The following is a 21695-nucleotide window of genomic DNA, read 5'->3' on the forward strand; positions in this document are numbered from 1 at the left end:
CACCCACCCACGTGCCGCGGGTGCCTGGGCTTCTCTTTTGGTGGGGGGAGGGGGGGGGAGAATCTTGTCTTTTGGGGGGGGGGGGAGGGGTCGTTGGGATCCACCCCAGGGTGGGGTTCCCTCCTATGTCATCAGTGCCAAGCAGGGAAGGGTGAGTGTGGCACTGACGCATGACTGTGCTGTCATCTGCAGAGGGCAAAGTCCTTGGGATGGGTGTGTGTTGGGGGGGGGTGGGGTGGTCCTGGTGCTGTTGGGTGCTTCCCTGTGCTGGGGTTGGGGAAAGAGCCCCCCCCCTCCCCCCAAAATATTCCCCCCCCTGGCCCCAGGACTCCTCCACGGCCTCGATTCCCTCCGCCTGATGCATGGGAGGGAGTCAAAGAGGCTGAGGTGTGGGGAGGAGGAGCGCTGGAGGCGCCGTGGGAGCCGTCGGGGGGCGCAGGAGCAGGGCGCTGCGCGGCGGAGGGATCGGCAGGGCGCGGCGGTGCTGCGGCCGAAGGGGCTGCCGGGATTTGTAGTCCCGGCGCGGAGGGAGCGCTCCCGGCGTGCCCCGCGCGGACATGGCGGCGGCAGGACGCTGAGGCCTACCCCGGGCGGCGGCGGTAAGCGCAGGGCAGGCAGCACCGGAGGGGGCTCGGGGGGGGCGTGGGGAGGCTGCCGCCGCTAGGCTCTAACGCAGGAAGGTCCCCGGGAGCTTTGGAGGCTTGGGAGGGTGGAGGAGTCCACGGTCGCGTCAGCGGTACCCGGGGCAGGGCCTTGCCTGCTCCTTCCCCACCGCCTCCGGTCCCCCTCCGGTGCCCCTCCGGTGCCCCTGACCCGCGATCCGCGGCCCCGCAGATGGCCGGGGAGCTGGCGGAGAAGAAGGAGCGGGACGCCTCCCCTGTCAAGGAGGAGAGGAAACGCTCCCGCTCCCCAGACCGGGATCGAGAGCGGGACCGGGAGCGGGACCGGGACCGTAAGAGTTCCCCCTCCAAGGACAGAAAGCGGCACCGGTCCCGGGAGAGGAGGCGAGGCAGCAGGTCCCGCTCCCGGTCCCGCTCCAAGTCAGCAGAGAGGTGAGGAGCGTTGGGAGAGCTCCGCGGCTCGTTAGGGATGAGCTCTGCCGCTCGCCCACGGCCGCAGCAGCCCCACGGAGGGGCAGGTGTGGGGCCGGGGCCGAGCCTTGACCGCGCTGCGCCGCAGGGATCGGCGGCACAAGGAGCGGGACCGGGAGCGGAGCAAGAAAGACCGAGACCGGGAGAAGGATGGGCACCGGCGGGACAAGGACAGGAAGCGATCGAGGTGAGCCCTGCGTGGGCTCGGCGTGACCCTGGCCCACTGTGGGAGGTGTCCCGGGTGGAGCTGGGCTCGGGGTTACCCTGGCCCACTGTGGGATGTGTCCCGGGTGGAGCTGGGCTCGGGGTGGCCCTGGCCCACTGTGGGAGGTGTCCTGCGTGGAACTGGGGTTAGGGTGGCCCTGGCCCACTGTGGGAGGTGTCCCGGGTGGAGCTGGGCTCGGGGTGGCCCTGGCCCACTGTGGGAGGTGTCCCGGGTGGAGCTGGGCTCGGGGTGGCCCTGGCTCACTGTGGGAGGTGTCCCGGGTGGAGCTGGGCTCGGGGTGGCCCTGGCCCACTGTGGGAGGTGTCCTGCGTGGAACTGGGGTTAGGGTGGCCCCGGCCCACTGTGGGAGGTGTCCCGGGTGGAGCTGGGCTCGGGGTGGCCCTGGCCCACTGTGGGAGGTGTCCTGCGTGGAACTGGGGTTAGGGTGGCCCTGGCCCACTGTGGGAGGTGTCCTGCGTGGAACTGGGGTTAGGGTGGCCCTGGCCCACTGTGGGAGGTGTCCCGGGTGGAGCTGGGCTCGGGGTTACCCTGGCTCACTGTGGGAGGTGTCCCGGGTGGAGCTGGGCTCGGGGTTACCCTGGCTCACTGTGGGAGGTGTCCCGGGTGGAGCTGGGGTTAGGGTGACCCTGGCCCACTGTGGGAGGTGTCCCGGGTGGAGCTGGGCTCGGGGTTACCCTGGCCCACTGTGGGAGGTGTCCCACGTGGAGCTGGGCTCGGGGTGCCCCTGGCCCTGCCTGGTTCCTGACTCCTTTCCACGCCGCTGGGAAGTCTGTCCCCGGGCAGGGGGAAGGATTCCAAGTCCCGGAAGGAGAGGGACTCCCGGAAAGCCGAGGAGGAGGAGGAGAATGCCCTGAGGAAGGAGAAGGTGAGGAGGGAGCAGGCTGAGGGACTTGGCTGGGAGCGGTTTGAGGCTCCTCGGCCAGGCTGAAGGTGCCCTCTGGGGGCTGCTGACAGCTCTGCCTGGCGGTTGCAGGCTCAGCCTCTGTCCCTGGAGGAGCTGCTGGCCAAGAAGAAGGCTGAAGAGGAGGCAGAAGCCAAGGTAGGAGCAGAGCTCTCCCTCCCGTCCCCTACCTGCATCTCGGGATGGATGTTTGCAGGGGAGAGGAGGAGGGGGAAAGTTTTGTCCTGGCAGTGAGAGAGTCACATCCAGGCCCAGTCTGAGCCTTTTCCTCTCCTATCCCAGCCCAAATTCCTGTCCAAGGCCGAGCGGGAGGCAGAGGCCCTGCGGCGACGGCAGCAGGAGGTGGAGGAGCGGCAGCGGCTGCTGGAGGAAGAGAGGAAGAAGAGGAAGCAGTTCCAGGAGATGGGGAGGAAGATGCTGGGTAAAGCAACGTTCCCCACTACGAGGGGAGCTGGGGCAGGACCCCCCTCCTCCTCTCCTGCCAGCTCTGAGCCCCCTTGCCCTGCTCCCCAGAAGACCCCCAGGAGCGGGAGCGCCGGGAACGCCGGGAGCGCATGGAGCGGGAGACCAACGGCACGGAGGATGAGGAGGGCAGGCAGAAGATCCGGGAGGAGAAGGACAAAAGCAAAGAGCTCCATGCCATCAAGGTAGCACCCAGGGGCAGCAGGGGAAATGCTGGGGTGGGGGGAGGGGGCCTTGTTCCCTCCCCACTCAGCCTGCACCCCCCTGCAGGAGCGGTACCTGGGGGGGGTGAAGAAGCGGCGCCGGACGCGGCACCTCAACGACCGCAAGTTCGTCTTCGAGTGGGATGCCTCTGAGGACACCTCCATCGACTACAACCCACTGTGAGTGGGCAGTGCCCTTGGAGGGGAATGCTTCTGGCAGCTGGAAGGGTTGTGGGGTGGCTTCACCCCCGGCTCTGTGTGTGGGAGGGCTTCAGCCCTGCCTCTGTGTGATCCTGGCCATGGCAGGAGGGTTGGAACTGGATGATCCTTGTGGTCCTTTCCAAGCCTGATTGGCTCTGTGGTGGTTTGAGTGTTACCTGCCCCCCCTGCTCTGAGGAAATCACTCAGACTGGACTCAGCCCAGCTGGGAGTTAAGGAATGAAGCTTTAGATTGAGAGCTTAGCACAAGGTAGGAGCAGATAGTGGCAATGGCTGTGGCTACAGGCAGGAATATACAAGTTAAAGGTGATACAGAGACACAGCAACCCCTCCCAGAAAGCAGAGCCCCCAGGAGGGGCTCTCCCAACCACCCTTCCACCTTCCTTCCACCTCTCTACCTTATCCCAGAGCCTGCTTTATGTGCAAGGTGAGTTTGGAGGATGAGCAAAGGGAGGTTAGAAGCAGAATTAGTTTGGTTGCACAGCAAAAGCCCAGGGAGAGAAGCACAGACACCAACTCTGACAGACAGAGACTCTCACTCTGCCTTCTCTGTGTCTGTGTCCTGTTATTACACATCTCAGGACACCTCTGAGTGAAGCAGACCTCAGCAGTGTTTGCTTTCCCCAGCCTAGCATTAATTTCTCTCACTGAAATGCTCCAATCAGCCTCAGAGCAGCATAGACAGAGCTGTACAAGTCAGAGAGTCCCCCAGGAGGGGCTCCCAACCACCCTTCCACCTTCCTTCCACCCCTCTGCCTTATCCCAGAGCCTGCCTTATGTGCAAGGTGAGTTTGGAGGATGAGCAAAGGGAGGTTAGAAGCAGGAGGATGAGGCACACAGAAAGCAGACTCCAGCTGCGACAGAGACCTGCACTGCCTTAGCTCTCTTTCTGTCCTTGCTTTTACACATCTCAGGACACCTGGGAGGGAGGCAGCCAGCAGCATTGTTTCCTTCTCACAGCCTGGCATCTGATTTCTCTCTCTGAGATGCTCCAATCAGCCTCCACCCAGCACACTCTGCCCCTCCTGCTCTAGGTACAAGGAGCGGCACCAAGTGCAGCTGCTCGGCCGCGGCTTCATCGCTGGCATCGACCTGAAGCAGCAGAAACGAGAGCAGTCTCGGTTCTACGGGGACCTGATGGAGAAGAGGAGGACCTTGGAAGAGAAGGAACAGGAGGAGTGAGGCCCTGAGGGCTGCCCCTAGGGGCAGGTTGGGGGTGGGGGTTGGCTGCCTGCCGCTGCTCGAAAGCTCGGAGCCGGCTCAGGGCTGCGACGTGTTCGGGGCTGGGCGGTTTGAGGATGTGGAGGGGTTGGGTGGTGAGCAGGGCGATGCCAAAACCTTCTTTAGGGGGGTTGGGTGAGCTCTGGCTCCTTCCTCATCCTCATCTTGGCCCTTTCAACCAGGGCTAGGCTGCGGAAGCTGCGGAAGAAGGAGGCCAAGCAGCGCTGGGACGATCGGCACTGGTCGCAGAAGAAGCTGGACGAGATGACAGACAGGGACTGGCGAATCTTCCGTGAGGACTACAGCATCACCACCAAGGGGGGCAAGATCCCCAACCCCATCCGCTCCTGGAAGGACTCCTCCTTGCCCCCACACATCCTGGAGGTCATCGACAAGTGTGGCTATAAGGTTGGTGTGGGCCAAGAAGGCTGCAGGGAGCTGGCGATGAAGCCCAGCGCTGTGCCCGAGGAAGCTGCCAGCAGCCTGGCCCTGGGGCAGCAGTGATGTGGGCAGCAGGAGCAGGGGAGGGATTGTGCCCAGCCCTGTGAGGCTTCATCTTGAGTCCTGGAGGCAATTTTGGGCCAAGTGGATGTTGAGGGGGTGGAGCAGGGTGAGAAAAGGGCAAAGGAGCCAGGGGAGGGTGGGGAGGAGCAGCTGAGGGCCTTGAGGTTGTTTGGTCTGGAGAAGAGGAGGCTGAGGGAGACCTCATTGCCCTCTGCAGCTCCCTGAGAGGAGGCTGAAGCCAGCTCTGGGGTGGGGTTGGGCTCTGCTCCCTCGGCTGAGGTGATAGCAGGAGAGGAAAGGGCCTGGCATTGTGCCAGGGTAGCTTCAGCTTGGCCACAAGGAACAGCTTTTGCAGGAGTGGTCAGGGATTGGCACAGGCTGCCCAGGGAGGTGGTACCCAGGAGGTCCCCAAGAACAGTATGGGCATGGCGCTTGGTGGCAAATGTTTGGTGCCCACAGAGGGGTTGAGTTGACCTCTTGGGATGTCCTTTCCAAGCCATTCTCATGAGTCTGTGATTTGAGTCGGGGTGGGGGGAGGAGCTCAGGGTGGGGACACTTCTGCTGCCCAAGCTGCTGATGCCCCCTGCAGGAGCCGACGCCCATCCAGCGCCAGGCCATCCCCATCGGCCTGCAGAACAGAGACATCATCGGCGTGGCAGAGACTGGCAGCGGCAAAACCGCAGCCTTCCTCATCCCCCTGCTGGTCTGGATCACCACACTGCCCAAGATCGACCGGTAGGGGGCGCGGGCAGCTGGCAGCGCCGGGCAGGGGCGGGCACCCTGGGTGGCACAGAGGTGGGGAGTCTGGCACTGTGGGTGACATGGGCCTGGCATTGTGGGTGACATGGAGCCTGGCACTGTGGGGGGTAAAGAGGTGGAGGCCTGGCTCTGTGAGGGACATGGGGCCTGGCACTGTGGGGGACACAGAGGTGGAGGCCTGGCACTGGGGGTGACATAGAGCCTGGCACTGTGGGGGATAAAGAGGTGGAGGCCTGGCACTGTGAGGGACATGGGGCCTGGCACTGTGGGGGACACAGAAGTAAAAGCCTGGCACCGTGGGTGACATGGGAGGCTGGAAGTCTGGCACTGTGGGTGATGTAGAGGACAGAGAGCCTGGCATCATGGGTGGCACGGAGGGCAGGAAGTGAGGTGCTGTGGGTGAGATGGAGGCTGCAGAGCTTGGTTCCATGGGTGACACAGAGGGCAGGAAGCCTGGCACCATGAGCGGCATGGAGGGCAGGAAGTGTGGCACTGTGGGTGAGATGGAGGGTACAAAGCCTGGCACCACGGGTGACACAGAGGGCAGGAAGGCTGGCACCATGAGTGGCATGGAGGGCAGGAAGTGTGGCGCTGTGGGCTAGATGGAGGGTACAAAGCCTGGCACCACGGGTGACACAGAGGTGGAGGGATGGCACCGTGGGTGACGTGGGAGGCTGGCAGCCTGGCACTGTGGGTGACGCAGAGGGCAGGGAGCTTGGCACCGCGAGTAACACAGCCACATCCTGCCACACCTCAGGATTGAGGAGTCGGACCAGGGCCCCTATGCCATCATCCTGGCACCCACCCGAGAGCTGGCACAGCAGATTGAGGAGGAGACCATCAAGTTTGGCAAGCCCCTGGGCATCCGCACGGTGGCAGTGATCGGGGGCATCTCCCGCGAGGACCAAGGCTTCCGCCTGCGCATGGGCTGCGAGGTGAGCCCAGCCCTGTGGGCACCCGGGGGGCACCAGCTGCAGCCAGGGGGCTGGCCACACTCCTAGCTGGCACCTTCCAAGCTTAACCTTAGGGTGGGAGCAGTTTGACCCAGGGCTGTGGGCACCCAGCTGGCATCCTCCAAGTTCACCCTACCCAACCTTGGGGTGGGAGCAGTTTGACCCGGGGCTGTGGGCACCCAGCTGGCACCCTCCAAACTCACCCTACCCAACCTTGGGGTGGGAGTAGTTTGTCCCAGGGCTGTGGGCACCCAGCTGGCACCTTCCAAGCTCATCCTACCCAACCTTGGGGTGGGAGCAGTTTGACCTGGGGCTGTGGGCACCCAGCTGGCACCCTCCAAGCTCACCCTACCCAACCTTGGGGTGGGAGCAGTTTGACCCAGGGATGTGGGCACCCAGCTGGCACCCTCCAAGCTCATCCTAAGGTGGGAGCAGTTTGACCTGGGGCTGTGGGCACCCAGCTGGCACCCTCCAAACTCACCCTACCCAACCTTGGGGTGGGAGCAGTTTGTCCCAGGGCTGTGGGCACCCAGCTGGCATCTTCCAAGCTCATCCTAAGGTGGGAGCACTTTGTCCCAGGGCTGTGGGCACCCAGTTGGCACCCTCCAAGCTCATCCTAAGGTGGGAGCAGTTTGTCCCAGGGATGTGGGCACCCAGCTGGCACCTTCCAAGCTTACCCTACCCAACCCTGCTGCCATCAGCACTGTCCCCCCCTACTAAGGGACCCTGCTTGGGGCTGCACTGAGCCTGATCTTTGCCATCTCCAGGGATGTTCAACCACATCCTTGGGCAGCTTTGGGCAGCTTTGGGCATCCTTGGGCAGCTTTGGGCATCCTTGGGCAGCTTTGGGCATCCTGATCTATCAGTTGTAGTTTAAGCTTCCCAGAGACCCAAACTAGAGCTACCAGAACCATTCCAATTCTTAGGCTGCCTTCTCCTCTCCCACCTTTTGGAAAGAAAGGAGTTAGATGTAGAGAGGGAAGAGGTAAAAGCACCCAAAGAGCAGTTTGGAGTCGATTTGGAAGTTAAAAGAAGAGCTTTAACGACCAACAAAAGGTGTTTAGGGTTAGGAGAGTTAGAAAGAGGTAGAGGGGAGGGAAGGAGCTACAGATCCATCCATGCAACCAGACCCATGGCAGTGGAAGGAGGGAGGTCTCTGGAAGGGGTTTTCCACCTTGGGATAAGCAAAACAGGAGCAAGGGGGTGGTGTTAGCAGGCAGGGAGGGAGGGTGAGAGAGAGGAGTAGGAGTTAATGTGGTTCTGTAGGGGGTAGAGACAGGAAGTGGGAGTGGGATGAGCAGTGTGCTTGGGGGCAGGTTCAGACCCCCCCAGGGAGGAGTCAGGAGGAGCTGGGCTCAGGTTCAGACCCCTCCAGAGAGGTGACCTGGAGTTGGGTTGTGACTCCCCCCAGGGAGGAGTCAGGAGGAGCTGGGCTCAGGTTCAGACCCCTCCAGAGAGGTGACCTGGAGTTGGGTTGTGACTCCCCCCAGGGAGGAGTCAGGAGGAGCTGGGCTCAGGTTCAGACCTCCCCAGGGAGGAGTCAGGAGGAGCTGGGCTCAGGTTCAGACTCCCCCAGGGAGATGACCTGGAGTTAGCTTCAGACCCCCCCCAGGGAGGAGTCAGGAGGAGCTGGGCTCAGGTTCAGACCCCCTCAGGGAGATGACCTGGAGTTAGGTTCAGACCCCCCCCCAGATAGGAGTCAGGAGGAGCTGGGCTCAGGTTCAGACTCCCCCAGGGAGGAGTCAGGAGGAGCTGGGCTCAGGTTCAGACCCTCCCAGATAGGAGTCAGCCTGAGCTGGGCTCAGGTTCAGACTCCCCCAGGGAGGAATCAGGAGGAGCTGGGATCAGATTCAGACCACCCCTAGGGAGGAGACCTGGAGTCAGGTTCAGACCCTCCCCAGCGATGACTCAGGAGGAGCTGGGCTCAGCTTCAGCCCACCCCCAGGAGGCATCAGCCCTTTCCATTGGCTCACCTTCCAAGCCCTCCCTGTGCCCTCCCTAGATCGTGATTGCCACCCCGGGGCGGTTGATCGACGTGCTGGAGAATCGCTACCTGGTGCTGAGCCGCTGCACCTACGTGGTGCTGGACGAGGCGGATCGCATGATCGATATGGGCTTCGAGCCCGACGTGCAGAAGATCCTGGAGCACATGCCCGTGAGCAACCAGAAACCTGACACCGACGAGGCAGAGGACCCCGAGAAGATGTTGGCCAACTTCGAGTCCGGCAAGCACAAGTACAGGCAGGTGGGTGAGGGGCCAGAGCCCTGCGGGAGGCCTCTGGCAGGGCTGCGGCGCCCCTGGACCGACTGCCTGGGGCAGGGCACGGAGAGGAGCTTCGGGCAGGTTGCCCTGAGGGGTAGTGAGAAGAGTGGTTGGAGGTGGAGGGGAGAGGGAGGGAGGTTCTGGCTGTTGTTGTTGCTGCTGCTTCTCGGTGCTGTTGCTGAGTCCAGGTCTGAGCTGCTGAGTTCAAGAGGGACAGGGAAGTGCTGGAAAGAGTCCCAAGGGGAGGGTGGAAAGAGGCTGAGGGGCTTGGAGCAGCTCTGTGGGGAGCAGAGGCTGAGAGCCTGCAGTGGAGCAGCACCAAAGGGCATCTGAGCAAGAGCTAAGGGTGGGGGACAAGAGGCTCTGCTCAGTGGTACCCAGGACAAGGGGCAAGGGGCACAAATGAGCCCAGGAGGTTCTGCCTCAACTTGTTTGGTGTGAGGCTGCTGGAGGCCTGGAGCAGGCTGCCCAAAGGAGAGGTTGTGGAGTCTCCTTCTCTGTGAGGTGCAGAGGCTGAGAGCCTGCAGCAGAGCAGCCTCAGAGGGCATCTGAGCAACGACCAGGAGCTAAGGGTAGGGGGCAGGAGGCTCTGCTCAGTGGTACCCAGGACCAGGAGCACAAATGAGCCCAGGAGGTTCTGCTTCAGCTTGTTTGGTGTGAGGCTGCTGGAGGCCTGGAGCAGGCTGCCCAAAGGAGAGGTTGTGGAGTCTCCTTCTCTGCAGACCTTCCAACCCTCCCTGGCCATTGTGCCCCTGGGTGAGCTGCTATGGGTGCCCTGCTGGAGCAGGGTTGAGATTGGCACCGGGTAAGCTCCAGAGGTCCCTTCCCACCCCACCTACCACGCTGGGATTTTGGTGGCCTGGCTGCTCCCTCGGGGGTGAGAGGTGGAAAAGAGGAGGACAAAAGAGGCCAGGGAGGTGGCAGCCGCGGTGCTGTCTGCAGGTGGCAGCAGTGCCTTGTCCCTCCCCTCGCAGACTGTCATGTTCACTGCCACCATGCCCCCGGCCGTGGAGCGCCTGGCACGCAGCTACCTGCGGCGCCCAGCGGTGGTCTACATCGGCTCTGCTGGCAAACCCCACGAGAGGGTGGAGCAGAAGGTGTTCCTCATGTCCGAGTCGGAGAAGAGGTACAGGGAGGGCTGCTGGGGCAGGGTGGGGAGGGACAGGATGGGTCCTGGGGGCTGGGTCCTGGGTGAGGGAGCTCTGAGACGAGGCTTTGGAGAGGGGAGAGGCTTCTGTGAGGCTACTCAGCCTCTTCCTGCCTGGGGTGAGGAGGGAATGGGTTGAAGCTGGGAGAGAGGAGGTTTGAGGCTGGGGAGAGGGAGGAGGAGAGGGAGAGGGAGGAGGAGGCAGGGTGAGGTTGAGAGAGGAGGAGGAGGTTGAGGGAGGAGGAGGAAGAATCAGGAGGAGGCTGGGAGAGGAGGAGGAAGGAAGAGGAGGCAGGAGGAGGTTGAGGCAGGAGGAGGAGGTTGAGAGAGGAGAAGGAGGAGGCAGGAGGAGGAGGAGGCAGGAAGAGGAGGAGGAGGGAGAGGAGGAGGAAATTCTTGACATCAAGGGAGGGGAGACCCTGGCACAGGTTGCCCAGAGGGAGGTTGTGGATGCCCTCTCCCTGGAGGCTGCAGGAGGCCTGGAGCAGCCTGGGCTGGTGGGAGGTGTCCCTGCTGATTTGGGAGGTCCCTTCCAACCCCCAACCATTCCCTGAGGCTCTCCTCCTCCCCAACAGGAAGAAGCTGTTGGCCATCCTGGAGCAAGGCTTCGACCCTCCCATCATCATCTTCGTCAACCAGAAGAAAGGCTGCGATGTGCTGGCCAAGTCCCTGGAGAAGATGGGGGTGAGCCTGGAGCTTGGGCACAGGGCACAGGGAGGGCACAGGCAGCTCCTGCACCCCCATCCCTGCAGGGCAGGGGAGAGCCTGGAGCCCTGGGCACAGGGAAGGCACAGGCAGCTCCTGCACCCCCATCCCTGCAGGGCAGGGGAGAGCCTGGAGCCCTGAGGGCAGGGCACAGGGAGGGCACAGGCAGCTCCTGCACTCCCATCCCTGCAGGGCAGGGGTGAGCTTGGAGCCCTGAGGGCAGGGCACAGGGAGGGCACAGGCAGCTCCTCCACCCTCATCCCTGCAGGGCAGCAACACCATTGTCTGAATCTGTCTCCCACTGTCCCCCCTCCTCGTGGCTAAGCCTCTAACTCTGTCCTACAGTACAATGCCTGCACCCTGCACGGTGGCAAGGGCCAGGAGCAGAGGGAGTTTGCCCTCTCCAACCTGAAGGCAGGTGCCAAGGACATCCTGGTGGCCACCGACGTGGCCGGGCGTGGCATCGACATCCACGACGTCTCCATGGTGGTTAACTACGACATGGCCAAGAACATCGAGGGTGAGCTGTGAGGTCCCTTTGGATGTGGGAGGGGGAAGGAGGCAATGCCAAGCACCAATCCAGGCTGGGCAGTGCCAGGCTGGAGAGCAGCCCTGAGGAGAGGGACTTGGGGGTGCTGCTGCTGGAGGAGAAGCTCAGCAGGAGCCAGCAGTGTGCACTTGCAGCCCAGAGAGCAACCAGAGCCTGGGCGGCAGCAGCAGCAGTGTGGCCAGCAGGGCCAGGGAGGGGATTCTCCCCCTCTGCTCTGCTCTGCTGAGAGCCCACCTGGAGTCCTGCATCCAGCTCTGGAGCCCCTGGGCCAAGAGGGCTGTGGAGATGCTGGAGCCTGTCCAGAGCAGGGCCAGGAGGATGCTCAGAGGCTGCAGCAGCTCTGCTGTGAGCACAGCCTGAAAGAGTTGGGGCTGTGCAGGCTGGAGCAGAGGAGGCTCCCAGGGGACCTTCTTGTGGCCTGCCAGGAGCTGAAGGGGGCTCCAAAAAAGCTGGGGAGGGACTTTTGAGGCTGTGAGGGAGTGGCAGGAGTGGGGGGGGATGGAGCAGAGCTGGAGGTGAGGAGAGTGAGGCTGGAGGTGAGGAGGAAGTTGTTGAGCAGGAGAGTGGTGAGAGGCTGGCAGGGGTTGCCCAGGGAGGGGGTTGAGGCCCCATGGCTGGAGGTGTTTAAGGGCAGGGTGGGTGAGGCTGTGGGCAGCCTGCTCTAGGGTAGGGTGTCCCTGCTCATGCCTCTCCCTGGAGGGGTTAAATGCCAGGCTGGGTGAGGCTGTGCCCAGCCTGCTCTAGGGTAGGGTGTCCCTGGGCATGCCCATCCCTGGAGGGGTTTAATGCCAGGCTGGATGAAGCTCAGGCCAGCCTTATCTGGGGTAGAGTGTCCCTGCCCATACCAGGAGGGTTGGCACTGGCTGATCCTTTTGGTGCCTTCCAACCCTGACTGATTCTATGATTCTAAGTGCCAAGGCCCTGCCCTGCTAACCCAACCCCTACCCTGTGCCCTCTACCCTCTCCCTTGCAGACTACATCCACCGCATCGGGCGGACAGGCCGAGCGGGCAAGAGTGGTGTGGCCATCACCTTCCTCACCAAGGAGGACTCCACTGTCTTCTACGACCTGAAGCAGGCCATCCTGGAGAGCCCAGTGTCCTCCTGCCCACCCGAGCTGGCCAACCACCCCGATGCCCAGCACAAGCCTGGCACCATCCTCACCAAGAAGCGGCGAGAGGAAACCATCTTCGCCTGAGTGCCCGAGGTTGGCATTCCTCACTCCGTCACCCCCCTTTGGGGACAAGAGGACCAGCAGGGGCCAGAGGCTGGCAGGACTTTTCTGGCCATTCTGGCCTTGCCCAGCCAGGACTGGCAGCAGCAGCAGTAGAGACTGGAGCCACTGTTGGCCCAAGAGGTTCCCTCTGTTCTCCCAGTGTCCCTCCCCACCTTCCCCGCAGGCTGGTTGGAGCTGCAGGTGGCTGTTTATGGGGGACAGGCTTGTCCCCACCTGCCCTCTGCCAGGGCAGGGCTGGCACTGGGCTCAGTGTGCCACTCTCTGGGAGCTTTGATCCCTTCATCCTCTTTTTAGCTGCAATTCCAAGCTGCAGGAATAAACCCAGCGGCTGCCAGCGTCGCTTCCTCGGGGCTCTTTCTTTCCTGTGGTATCCCTTGGGTGCCATCTAGTGCCCAGCAGTGCCCCACCTGCCACTGTACCCTTCAGCTTTGGCTATGCCCATGCTCTGTGCCCCCTCCCCCACTCCAGCCAGGCAGACGCCGACACCTCCGAGCACTTCTTTTGTGTTTCCGAAACCGGTTACAGGGAAATTGGTGCTTTCTACAAAAGAAATTGTAACAAATCTGTGCCACTCACCCCCCCAGGAAGGTCCTCGGTGGTGGCAGGGTCGGAGGGGAGGCCGTGGGCGGGGGGGGGAGGGGGTCAGACCCTCTGCCCGAGCGACCCCAACCCAGGGCAGTGGGGACCTATTTACAGGACCTGTGACGTGCGCTGACAGCTACCGGGGGAAGGGAGAGATGGGGACACAAAGGGCAGCAAATGCAGGTGTGGAGGAGCCCCCACCCCGCCCCCCCTGCCACATGCGGGGGCCGGCCAGACCCCGCCCTGTTCCCCTACAGGGTTTAGGGGGGGGGTCAGGAAGGGGTTGGACTGCGGTGAGCAGGACGAGGTGGACGTCGGTGCGGAGCGAAGCGATCGGTGCAGGCCCCTCCTGCCAGGGGGTCCATGCAGAGGGGCAGGGGTGGGGGCTGGCACCTTCCTCTTCTTCCTCAATCCTCGGGGTAGGGGTGGGGGATGTAAAACTCTGCCTGTGTGACCTCTGCAACCCGCAGGTCTTTTTAAGGGGGCAGGTGGGGGTGGGGGTGGCACCGTCTGCTTATGGCCACTGCCCCTGCAGGGAATGAGGCAACCTGCGATGCTGGGGGGGGAGGGAAGAGTTGATGCCAAGCAGGGAAACTGAGGCAGGGAGGAGAAGGCAGATGACTGTCCCCAGGTCCCCAAGAGCTTGTTGAAGAGGGGGGGAGGGGAATGATGCCTCAGGGCATCCTGCCCACCCCCCCCCCTTTCCATCTCCCCCATGCCCCTACACTGTGCTTATGGCTGAAGACGTTGCCCGGGGCTGGAGGAAGCTGCCTGGAGGAGTTTCCCCGAGAGCAGGAGATTGTCTGAGCACCCCCAGCGAGGGGCTGTGGAGGAGAGGAGGAGGAGGAGGAGAGAAACTCTCAGAGCAGGACTTGAGGCGGTGGGGGGAGGTGAGGGGGTGGGGCCGGTTCCCAGCCGTGCCCCTCTGCCCCTTTTCCCTTCCCCCACCCCTTTAGTAGCTGTCCTTGGCCCAGGGCCGGCTGCGCTGCCAGCTGCGGTCGTGGTTGCGCTCGGGTTGGCGTTCGGACGCGCCGGAGCCCTGCATGCCGCTGTTGTGGTGCCGGTGGGGCTGGTAGATGTCGGGGTAAGGGTCTCCGTACTCCTCCTCTTCCTCTTCCATGTGCCGGGAGCTACGCTGAGACGTGGCTCCCCCCCAGGGTTGGGGGGAAGTCTCCCCAGCCTCATCCGAGGGCATGAGGCTGTCGTGTTCCAGCGGTGAGTGCTCCCCACGCTCCCCCAGCAGCTGCTGGCTCTGCGGGGACGGATGGGGCTGGAGAGGGGGCAGTGCTTTGGGGCTGCCGTGTGCCCCCCGCCTTAACCTCCAGCCTGTGCTGGCTGCCCGTGGAGAGCAGGGAAGGGGTGCCAGGAGGGGTACCTGCAGGCCGGGCAGGCCGGTGGGTGAGGGCACGGCGTGGGGGGCGTGCGGGGGGTGGTGTGTGGCTCGCCAGTAAACCTCCAGGTACTCGGCCAGGTGCTCGCAGGCATCCTCCAGCTGGTTCTCGTCCAGGATGACGTCGAAGAGCTCCTAAAAGGGGCAGGAGGAAGATCAGGGTTGGTTCGGGGGCCTCCCCTTGCCCTGGCAGCCCTGGGGTGGGGGTGGGCGCCTGCCAGCTCACCGGGGGGCACTGCACCAGTTTGTCGGCTGCCATCATCTGCACGTTGAGATGTTTCACCTGGGACTTGCCGCGGGACTTGATGAGTCGCTGGAGGACCTGGGGAGGGGGAAGGGGAGAGCGGCAGTGGCAGGGAGAGGGGAGAGTGACAGTGGCAGGGAGGGGGAGAGTGACAGTGGCAGGGATGGGGAGAAGGGAGCAGCAGTGGCAGGGAGGAGGAGAGAGGAGAGCGGCAGTGGCAGGGAGAGGGGAGAGTGACAGTGGCAGAGAGGGGGAGGGGGGAGAGCGGCAGTAGCGGGGATGAGGAGAAGGGAGGAGCAGTGGCAGGGAGGAGAAGAGAGCGGCAGTGGCAGGGAGGAGGAGAAGAGGGTGGCAGTGGCAGGGAGGAGGAGAAGAGGGTGGCAGTGGCAGGGAGGGAGAAAGGAGAGCGGCAGTGACAGGGAGGGGGAGAAGGGAGAGCGGCAATAGCAAGGAGAGGGAGAGGAGAGCAGCAGTGGCAGGGAGGGGGCAGCTGGGGACCTCCCCCAGGGCGAGGGGCAGCCCTCACCTTGGGCGAGGAGACCTTGACGTAGACGATGATGGGTGCCAGGGAGGTCTTGGCCAGCTGGGCAGGGTGGTTGATGGTGTCGGCATCCAGCACCACCAGCTGCAGGGACTTGGCCAGCTCGAAGATGCGCTCGATCTCGCTCTGCACCTCGGCTTGGAGGGGACACGCACACACACGGGGGGGGGCAGATGTGTCAGGCCAGGCTGATCCCGGCTGGAGGGAGGGAGGGGTGGGTGGGGCGGGGGGGTGTGGTCCCTGCAGGCTGAGCCCAGCCCCTCACCGATGCTGGAGCGGGCGGTGGAGCGCTCCAGGATCGCCTGCTTGCCCAGGTTGTTGAGGATGGAGCGTTTGGCCAGCGAGAGGTCAGCCGTGATGTGAGTGATGGAGATCCTGGGGGTGGGGGCAAAGGAACGGCGGTGGGCACCTGGGAGGGTGGGTACCCCCCTCCAGGCCGTGGAAAGGGGGTGGGGAGGGTGGGGAAGGTGTGTGTGGGGTGGGGGGGGGATGGGCTCTGTCTCACCTGCCGTCGAATCTGTGCTTGAGGAAGTCGAAGAGAGCTTTCTGCATCATGTCGGTGACCTGCCGGCGGGGCCACCGGCCCGGTGAGCCCGCGGTGAGCCAGCGGCAGATGGCACCAGGCAGGGAGGTGGCAGCCGCCCGGCACCCTGCCAGCAGCCTTTGGCACTGCCATCTGCCTGGCACCGGCACCAGGCGGGCAAAGAGGGGACGAAGGGCACGGACCTGGCCCTGGGGGCACAGCAAGTATCTCTCCCTCCCCTCCACCCCCATAACCCCTTCCCAACTCCCTTTCCCCTCACCCCCCCAGCTGAGCCCTGCCCACCAGCCTGCCCTGGTACCTCATAGCCTTTCAGCGAGGGCCCCACCAGCACCACAGGCCGCATGGAGGGGACCACATCGTAGGGTGGGATGTGCTGTGTCTGCGGGGGACACACACACACACCGGGGGGGGCAGCTCAGAGCCCTGCATGCCCATCCCAAGGTCAACAAACCCATCCCACAGAACCCTGGCAGCCTGGAAACCACCACCCCCAGCCTCGAAACTGGGGGGGGGAGGATCTCTGCCTCCACACCTGAAGTGGCTTTGCTTGGTCCTGGCTGCAAATCCCCTCCCCTGTGTGCCCCTGGCCTGAGGACTCAGAGGGTGTTAAGGATTGGAAGGGACCCACAGGGTGTCAGGGGGTGGAAGGAACTCAGAGGGTGTCAAGAGGTGAAAGGGACCCACAGGAGGTTAGGGAGTGGAAGGGACTCAGAGGGTGTTAAGGGTTGGAAGGGACCCACAGGAGGTTAGGGGGTGGAAGGGACCCACGGGGGGTTAGGGGGTGGAAGGGACCCACGGGAGGTTAGGGGGTGGAAGGGACTCAGAGGGTGTTAAGGGTTGGAAGGGACCCACGGGAGGTTAGGGGGTGCAAGGGACCCGCAGGGGGTTAGGGGGTGCAAGGGACCCGCAGGGGGTTAGGGGGTGCAAGGGACCCGCAGGGGGTTAGGGGGTGCAAGGGACTTACCTGCTTCTGCTTCTGCTTGGCTTGGGGAGAGAAGAGACAGAGGTTGGTGGCAGGAGGCTGGGGGAGGACTCTCCCAGGACCCTCAAAGACCTCCCCCCCCCCGGTCAGAACCTGCCCTTACCTAAGGAGGGGGGAGGCGATCGCCGGTTCCCGCTGTCGCCAAGGCCCGAGATGTTGCCAGCTCTCCTGGAGGGGGGGGGAAGGAGCAAATGAGTATCGCTCAGGGGCGGGGGTGGGGGGGAGGGAGAGCGGAGAGGCTAAGGGTGGAATCGGGTAGGGGGAGGTGGTTGGGGGGGGGAGGGGGGGGTCCGGTCCACACCTGGCTTTCTGCTCCTGTTTGAGCCTCATGGCTTCCAGGCGCTGGGGGCTGGGGATGAAGGCGATGTCCCCCCCCTCCTTCACTAGGCGCCCAATCCACCAATCATTGCTGTATTTCTGGGGAAGGGGGCGAGGAGAAGGAGGAAGAAGAGGGCAGGGCAAGGATGAAGGACCAAAAAAGGAGGGTGTGGGTGGGTGGGAGGTGTCTTAATGCCCCCCCTCCCCTCCAGCTCACCTCCTTGATGTGCAGGAAATCTTTGGCTTCGAAGTTGATGGCGGCTCCCTGCACCGGGCACTCCTCGTCCAGCGCCCCGCAGTAGCTGACATTGGTGCGGACGGCAAAGGCGACTGGCTTGTGCTGGGGGCGGGGGGGTGGGGTGGGGGTGCCAAGGTGGGCTTCAGTGCCCACGCAAGACCCTACTACAGCTCAGGGTCGTGCCCCCCCCCCCTCCCCTCAAAGGCTATACCTTGGCCCTCTCCAGCTGCTGCTGAGCCTGGCTCTCCACTTCGCGCCTGGCACCCTCACGGTCCTCCTCCAGGGACACGTCGGAGTCCAGGGAGGGGCGGCTGGTGTAGGAGTCCGCCGAGCCCTAGGGGGACACACACGGGGTGGGGGGGGGGAGTGCTGAGGGGTTGTGAAGACCTCCCCCTCCCCCAAAAAGAAAAGGGACCTCGCTGATTGTGTCCCCTCCCCCCCCCGCCAAGCCCACAGCCCTTTTCAGCTCCCGATGCTCCATGGTGGCATCGAGCTGGGTAAACAAGGATGGCATCGCCCGGGCTGGATGTCCTGGGGCGGGGGGGGGGGGGGGGTGCAGCCTTGGGTAAGTCATGAGGGGAGGTTGAACCTGTCCCCTTGGGGATGGGGGTCTGCTGCAGCTGCCCCCCACCCTAGGGTGCTCAGCGGGTGCTTGGTGCAGCCCCCACCCCTCAGCGTCTGACGGTGATTGGTGCCTGCTGTGCCCGGAACGGGCGCGGGAGCTGCGCTGAAACATTTATGAGCCCCCCCCCAGGATGTGTCTGAAACCTCCCCCGGGGTCCTCCTCAGTCCCTCTCCCCCCCGGAGTCCTTCTCAGTTCCGTCCCCCCCCCGGAGTCCTCCTCAGTCCTCCTCAGTCCCTCTCCCCCCCCGGGGTCCTCCTCAGTCCCTCTCCCCCCCGGGGTCCTCCTCAATCCCTCTCCCCCCCGGGGTCCTCCTCAGTCGTGTCCCCCGCGGAGTCCTCCTCAGTCACTCCTTTCTTGGGGTCCTCCTCAGTCCCTCTCCCCAGGTCCTCCTCTATCCCCCCGCCCCGGGGTTCTCCTCAATCCGTCCCCCCCCCCCGCGGTTCTCCTCAGTGCCCCCGCCCCGGGGTCCTCCTCAGTCCTTCTGCCCCGGGGTCTTCCTCAGTCCCCCTCTCCCCCGGGCCCTACCGGCTGAGCTCAGCACCGATGCCCAGCACTGCTCTCCCCATCCGCACACTGGGACCCCCCCTCCCTCTTCCCGGCCCCCAACCTCCACATCCCCCATCGCGGGAGGCCTGAGCCCCCCCCCCCCCTCAACCAGCACAGCTAATATGGTTTCCCAGCATGGCCCCCCCCAACATGGCCTCCCCAGCACGGCTCCCCCCCCAACACCGTCACAGCTCTCCCCCATCCTTCAAGCATCCCTCCCCCCCCCGCCGCCAGCATCCCCTGCACGGTTCCCCGGTACAGCTCCAGCGCCTCCCGCACCGCCTCCCCCGCCATGCAGTCCCCGGCCCGGTGCAGCAGCCCCCGCGGGGGGGGTCTCCGCCCATGACAGCCGTGCCCCACATACCCCCCCCCCCCCACTTCCGCGCCCCATGCCCGTTCCCGGGGTCCGTGACACCTGCCGGAGGCAGCGGGACGAGACCAACGGCGGAGGCCAGGAACAAAGGGCCGGGGGACAGTAGAGTCGTGTCCCCCTCCCCAGCCCCGGGCACCGCCGACACCCCCTGCCCGCCTTCCCCCGGGGACAGCAACCGGTGCGCAATCATCGCCGCCAGAGCGCAGCCCCCCCGCGTCCGTCCCCCCCCCCCACCTCCGACACGGCTACCCCCCGGTACCGGGGCCGGTACCTCGTTGAGCAGGAAGGTAGCGCTGGAGTCAGAAAACGACATAGACGGGGCGAGCCGAGCCGAGCCTCCCGCGCCCCCCCCCCCCGCCCCGCCCGCCTCCGGTACCGGTACCGGCTCCGGTTCCGGCTGCGGCTCGGGCTCCGGCTGGCCCTGCCCGCTCCGCCGCCGCGTCGTCGCCGCCGCCGCCCCTTCCCGCCCCTCCCCGCCCCCGCCTCCCGCCGCCCCCCCAGGGCTCACGGAGCCGCCCCCGCCGGCTCAGCCTTTTTCTTTTGGGGGGGGGGACGGCGAAGTTGGGGGTTGGGGGTCGTAGCTCTCCCTCCCCAGGGCTCGCAGGGGGCTCCGGTGCTTGTCCGGTGGGACCCCCAGGGGGCTGCACTGACAGCCGAGGGTCCCGAGTGGCCTCAGTGCGGTGAACCGGGCCGGGGCCCCGGGGCAGTTCCCGTGTGGTGGGGGCAGGATTAGTTTGCAAAGGGGCAGCTCCCGGGGGGCCGGGGGGGTCCCGGGGGAGCGGCGCAGGAGCTGCGCTGTCGTCCCCCCCCCGGCTGCAGCCCACAGCCGGCAGTCCCGGGGCGGCGGGAGGGGGTCTCCGTGGGTACCTCCATGCTCCGGTGCAGCGGCCCCTGTCCTGCCCCGAGCCGGTAGCAGCCCCGTCTGCAGGGCGAGCCCTGCGGCGAGGCCGGAGCCGCTCCCGCCCCCCCGCCGCGCCCCCCCCGCCCCCGAGGAGGGGGGTAGCAGCCGGGCCCCGGGGGACCGGCCCGGCCCGCCCCGTTACCGTTCAGCGGGACGGGCACCGAATGGACCTCTCGGGATGGCTCGGGGTTTGGCCCGAGGTCCCCGGGGCAGCGCTCGTCGGGGCGGGGACAGCGGTGGGACTGGTCGCGGGCACCGGGCACCGGCTCCGGTACCGGGCAGCTCGGCGGGGTCGGGACAGGCCCTCTCCGAGGTGCTGAAGGGGATGTATCGGGTGCAGGGCCGGGGCAGGTGGTACCGGAGATACCGAGGAGTACCGGGAGGTACCGGCTTGGGCACGTGCTACCCCGGGAGATAAACGGGATGCTTAGAGCCGTTCTGCGCACCCCTAGGCCGCCTCTACCGGAACCTCTCACTCTGCCGGTACTCGCTCCCCCCGCCGGTGGCCGGGGCCGGGGGCAGTTACTCAGGCCGGGGTGAACCGGAACAGGTTGGGGGGGACGTGGAGATGGGTCCGAGCCCCTCTTTTACTCCGCGATCAGCGTCGGGAGGCGGCCCGGTGCCCGTACAGTGCGGCTCAGCAGACCCCCACACCGGCACTGTTCCCCCTCCGCTGCCTCAGTTTCCCCGTGGCCGCCCCCCACCACCCACCCCCCCCCCGCGCCGCAGTGCCGGTGCCCGGCAGCCGGCCCGGCCCTGACGCAGCAATCGCTATTTTTAGCCGCGGGGAGAGGCTGTTGCGATGCTACCGGCGCCCGGTGCCGGCGCCCATCCTCGGTCCCGAGGGAACGACGGGGCGGGGGCGGCCTGCCGGTTCCCCGTTTCCCCGGTGCTGGGGTTAGGGCGGCGGAGCTCGGCCGTTCCCCGCCTCGGTTCGTGCCTTAATGCGGAGCCGCAGCGCCGCTGCTCCCGGGAGCGAACCGCGGCGGGGGATGGGGGGGGGGGGGGGGAGGAGGGGGGGCCGGCCGGGGCAGGCAGGGCTGCCCCGCCCCGGTGCCGGTGTCGGTGCCGGTGCCAGGCGCTCACCTGCCTGCGGAGGATGCTGGAGGTGGTGTCGGACGAAGTGCTGCCGTCCGAGCGCTTGAAGCGGCTCTTGCGCTTCGGGAGCCTCCGGGGGCTCTGCGGAGGAAAGCGCCGGTGGGTGGCTGGTGAGGACCGGGCGGTCCCCGGTCGCCACGGCCCCGCCGCTGCGCTGCTCCCGGCAGTTCCCTGCGTTGCGGTTAGAACCGAGCCGGGCCGCAGGGGGCCCTCGGAAGCCGAAAGGGTTTCGATTCGCTCACCTGGAAGGAGCCGGGAGCGACCGGCTGAACCGGGGCGGACATTCCCGGCGGCACCCACCGGAGCCCCCGGGATCCCCGGGCCGCGCCGCTCCGCCGGGAAGGGCCGCGTCGCCGTCGCCGCCACTGCCGCGCTCCGCATCACACGGGGCCGCCGGGGCGTCCCGGCCGTCCCCGCCCCCGCCTGCCCGCCCCCGCGCCCATCCCCGTGGCGTCCAGCCCGTGCCCCCCCCTAGCCGGGCAGCTACCGGGGGGCACCGGGAGTGGACCCTCCTCGCAACTCCCGGTGGTGCGAGGAGCCGGGAAAAAGACTCCCGGGTCCGCGGCCGTGTCCACTCGTGTCTGGGGCTGCGGTGCTCCCGCAGCCCAGCGGCCGTGGTCCAGCAGCCTCCGTATCTGACCCCCCCGGAGGGTAACTGGCCCCACGTACCCCCGTGGGGGATAGGAGGGACCGGAGGGAGGGATTGGGGGGGCAGTCGCCCCACACCCACGTCCCACGTCCCTGCCGTGCCCACGCCGGCCGCCAGGCTCGGCCCGGTGTCCCCCGGTGCTGCACCGTCCCCGGAGTGAGGGGCGGGGGGGGGGCCAGAACCGCCGGGAGGGGCAGGATCCGCCCCCGGCATCTCCAGGAGGC

The 21695-nt window shown here is 65.7% G+C and overlaps 2 protein-coding genes across 5 annotated transcripts; one reads left to right on the top strand and one right to left on the bottom strand.

Moving 5' to 3' along the window:
- Positions 1 to 491: 491 nt before the first annotated feature.
- Positions 492 to 12774, top strand: DDX23 (DEAD-box helicase 23). Of its 2 annotated transcripts, none has more exons than XM_064141594.1 (17): positions 492 to 599; positions 835 to 1052; positions 1180 to 1278; positions 2086 to 2182; positions 2291 to 2356; positions 2501 to 2639; positions 2735 to 2865; positions 2951 to 3063; positions 4137 to 4280; positions 4506 to 4731; positions 5417 to 5562; positions 6344 to 6521; positions 8542 to 8784; positions 9777 to 9928; positions 10525 to 10633; positions 11000 to 11174; positions 12178 to 12774. In XM_064141594.1, the coding sequence occupies exons 2-17, from the start codon at positions 835 to 837 to the stop codon at positions 12399 to 12401; spliced, it is 2460 nt and encodes an 819-aa protein (XP_063997664.1). In that variant the 5' UTR covers positions 492 to 599; the 3' UTR covers positions 12402 to 12774. The 2 variants fall into 2 exon arrangements, with proteins under 2 accessions (XP_063997664.1, XP_063997663.1); XM_064141593.1 differs by having other exon boundaries at positions 493 to 599; positions 2732 to 2865.
- Positions 12775 to 12927: 153 nt separating this feature from the next.
- On the bottom strand, positions 12928 to 21199 carry CACNB3 (calcium voltage-gated channel auxiliary subunit beta 3). Of its 3 annotated transcripts, XM_064141596.1 has the most exons (14): positions 21065 to 21199; positions 20811 to 20903; positions 17491 to 17613; positions 17259 to 17381; positions 17025 to 17140; positions 16827 to 16891; positions 16706 to 16725; positions 16040 to 16120; positions 15703 to 15761; positions 15463 to 15572; positions 15183 to 15334; positions 14639 to 14734; positions 14398 to 14547; positions 12928 to 14274 (listed from the first exon to the last, which is right to left on the bottom strand). In XM_064141596.1, the coding sequence occupies exons 1-14, from the start codon at positions 21104 to 21106 to the stop codon at positions 13975 to 13977; spliced, it is 1530 nt and encodes a 509-aa protein (XP_063997666.1). In that variant the 5' UTR covers positions 21107 to 21199; the 3' UTR covers positions 12928 to 13974. The 3 variants fall into 3 exon arrangements, with proteins under 3 accessions (XP_063997666.1, XP_063997668.1, XP_063997667.1); XM_064141598.1 differs by lacking the exons at positions 20811 to 20903; positions 21065 to 21199 and adding an exon at positions 19691 to 19711; XM_064141597.1 differs by lacking the exons at positions 20811 to 20903; positions 21065 to 21199 and adding an exon at positions 19095 to 19199.
- Between the last annotated feature and the right edge of the window lie 496 nt (positions 21200 to 21695).

The sequence above is a fragment of the Pogoniulus pusillus genome, unplaced genomic scaffold (genome assembly GCF_015220805.1).
Source record: "Pogoniulus pusillus isolate bPogPus1 unplaced genomic scaffold, bPogPus1.pri scaffold_58_arrow_ctg1, whole genome shotgun sequence".
Classification (NCBI taxonomy): domain Eukaryota; kingdom Metazoa; phylum Chordata; class Aves; order Piciformes; family Lybiidae; genus Pogoniulus; species Pogoniulus pusillus.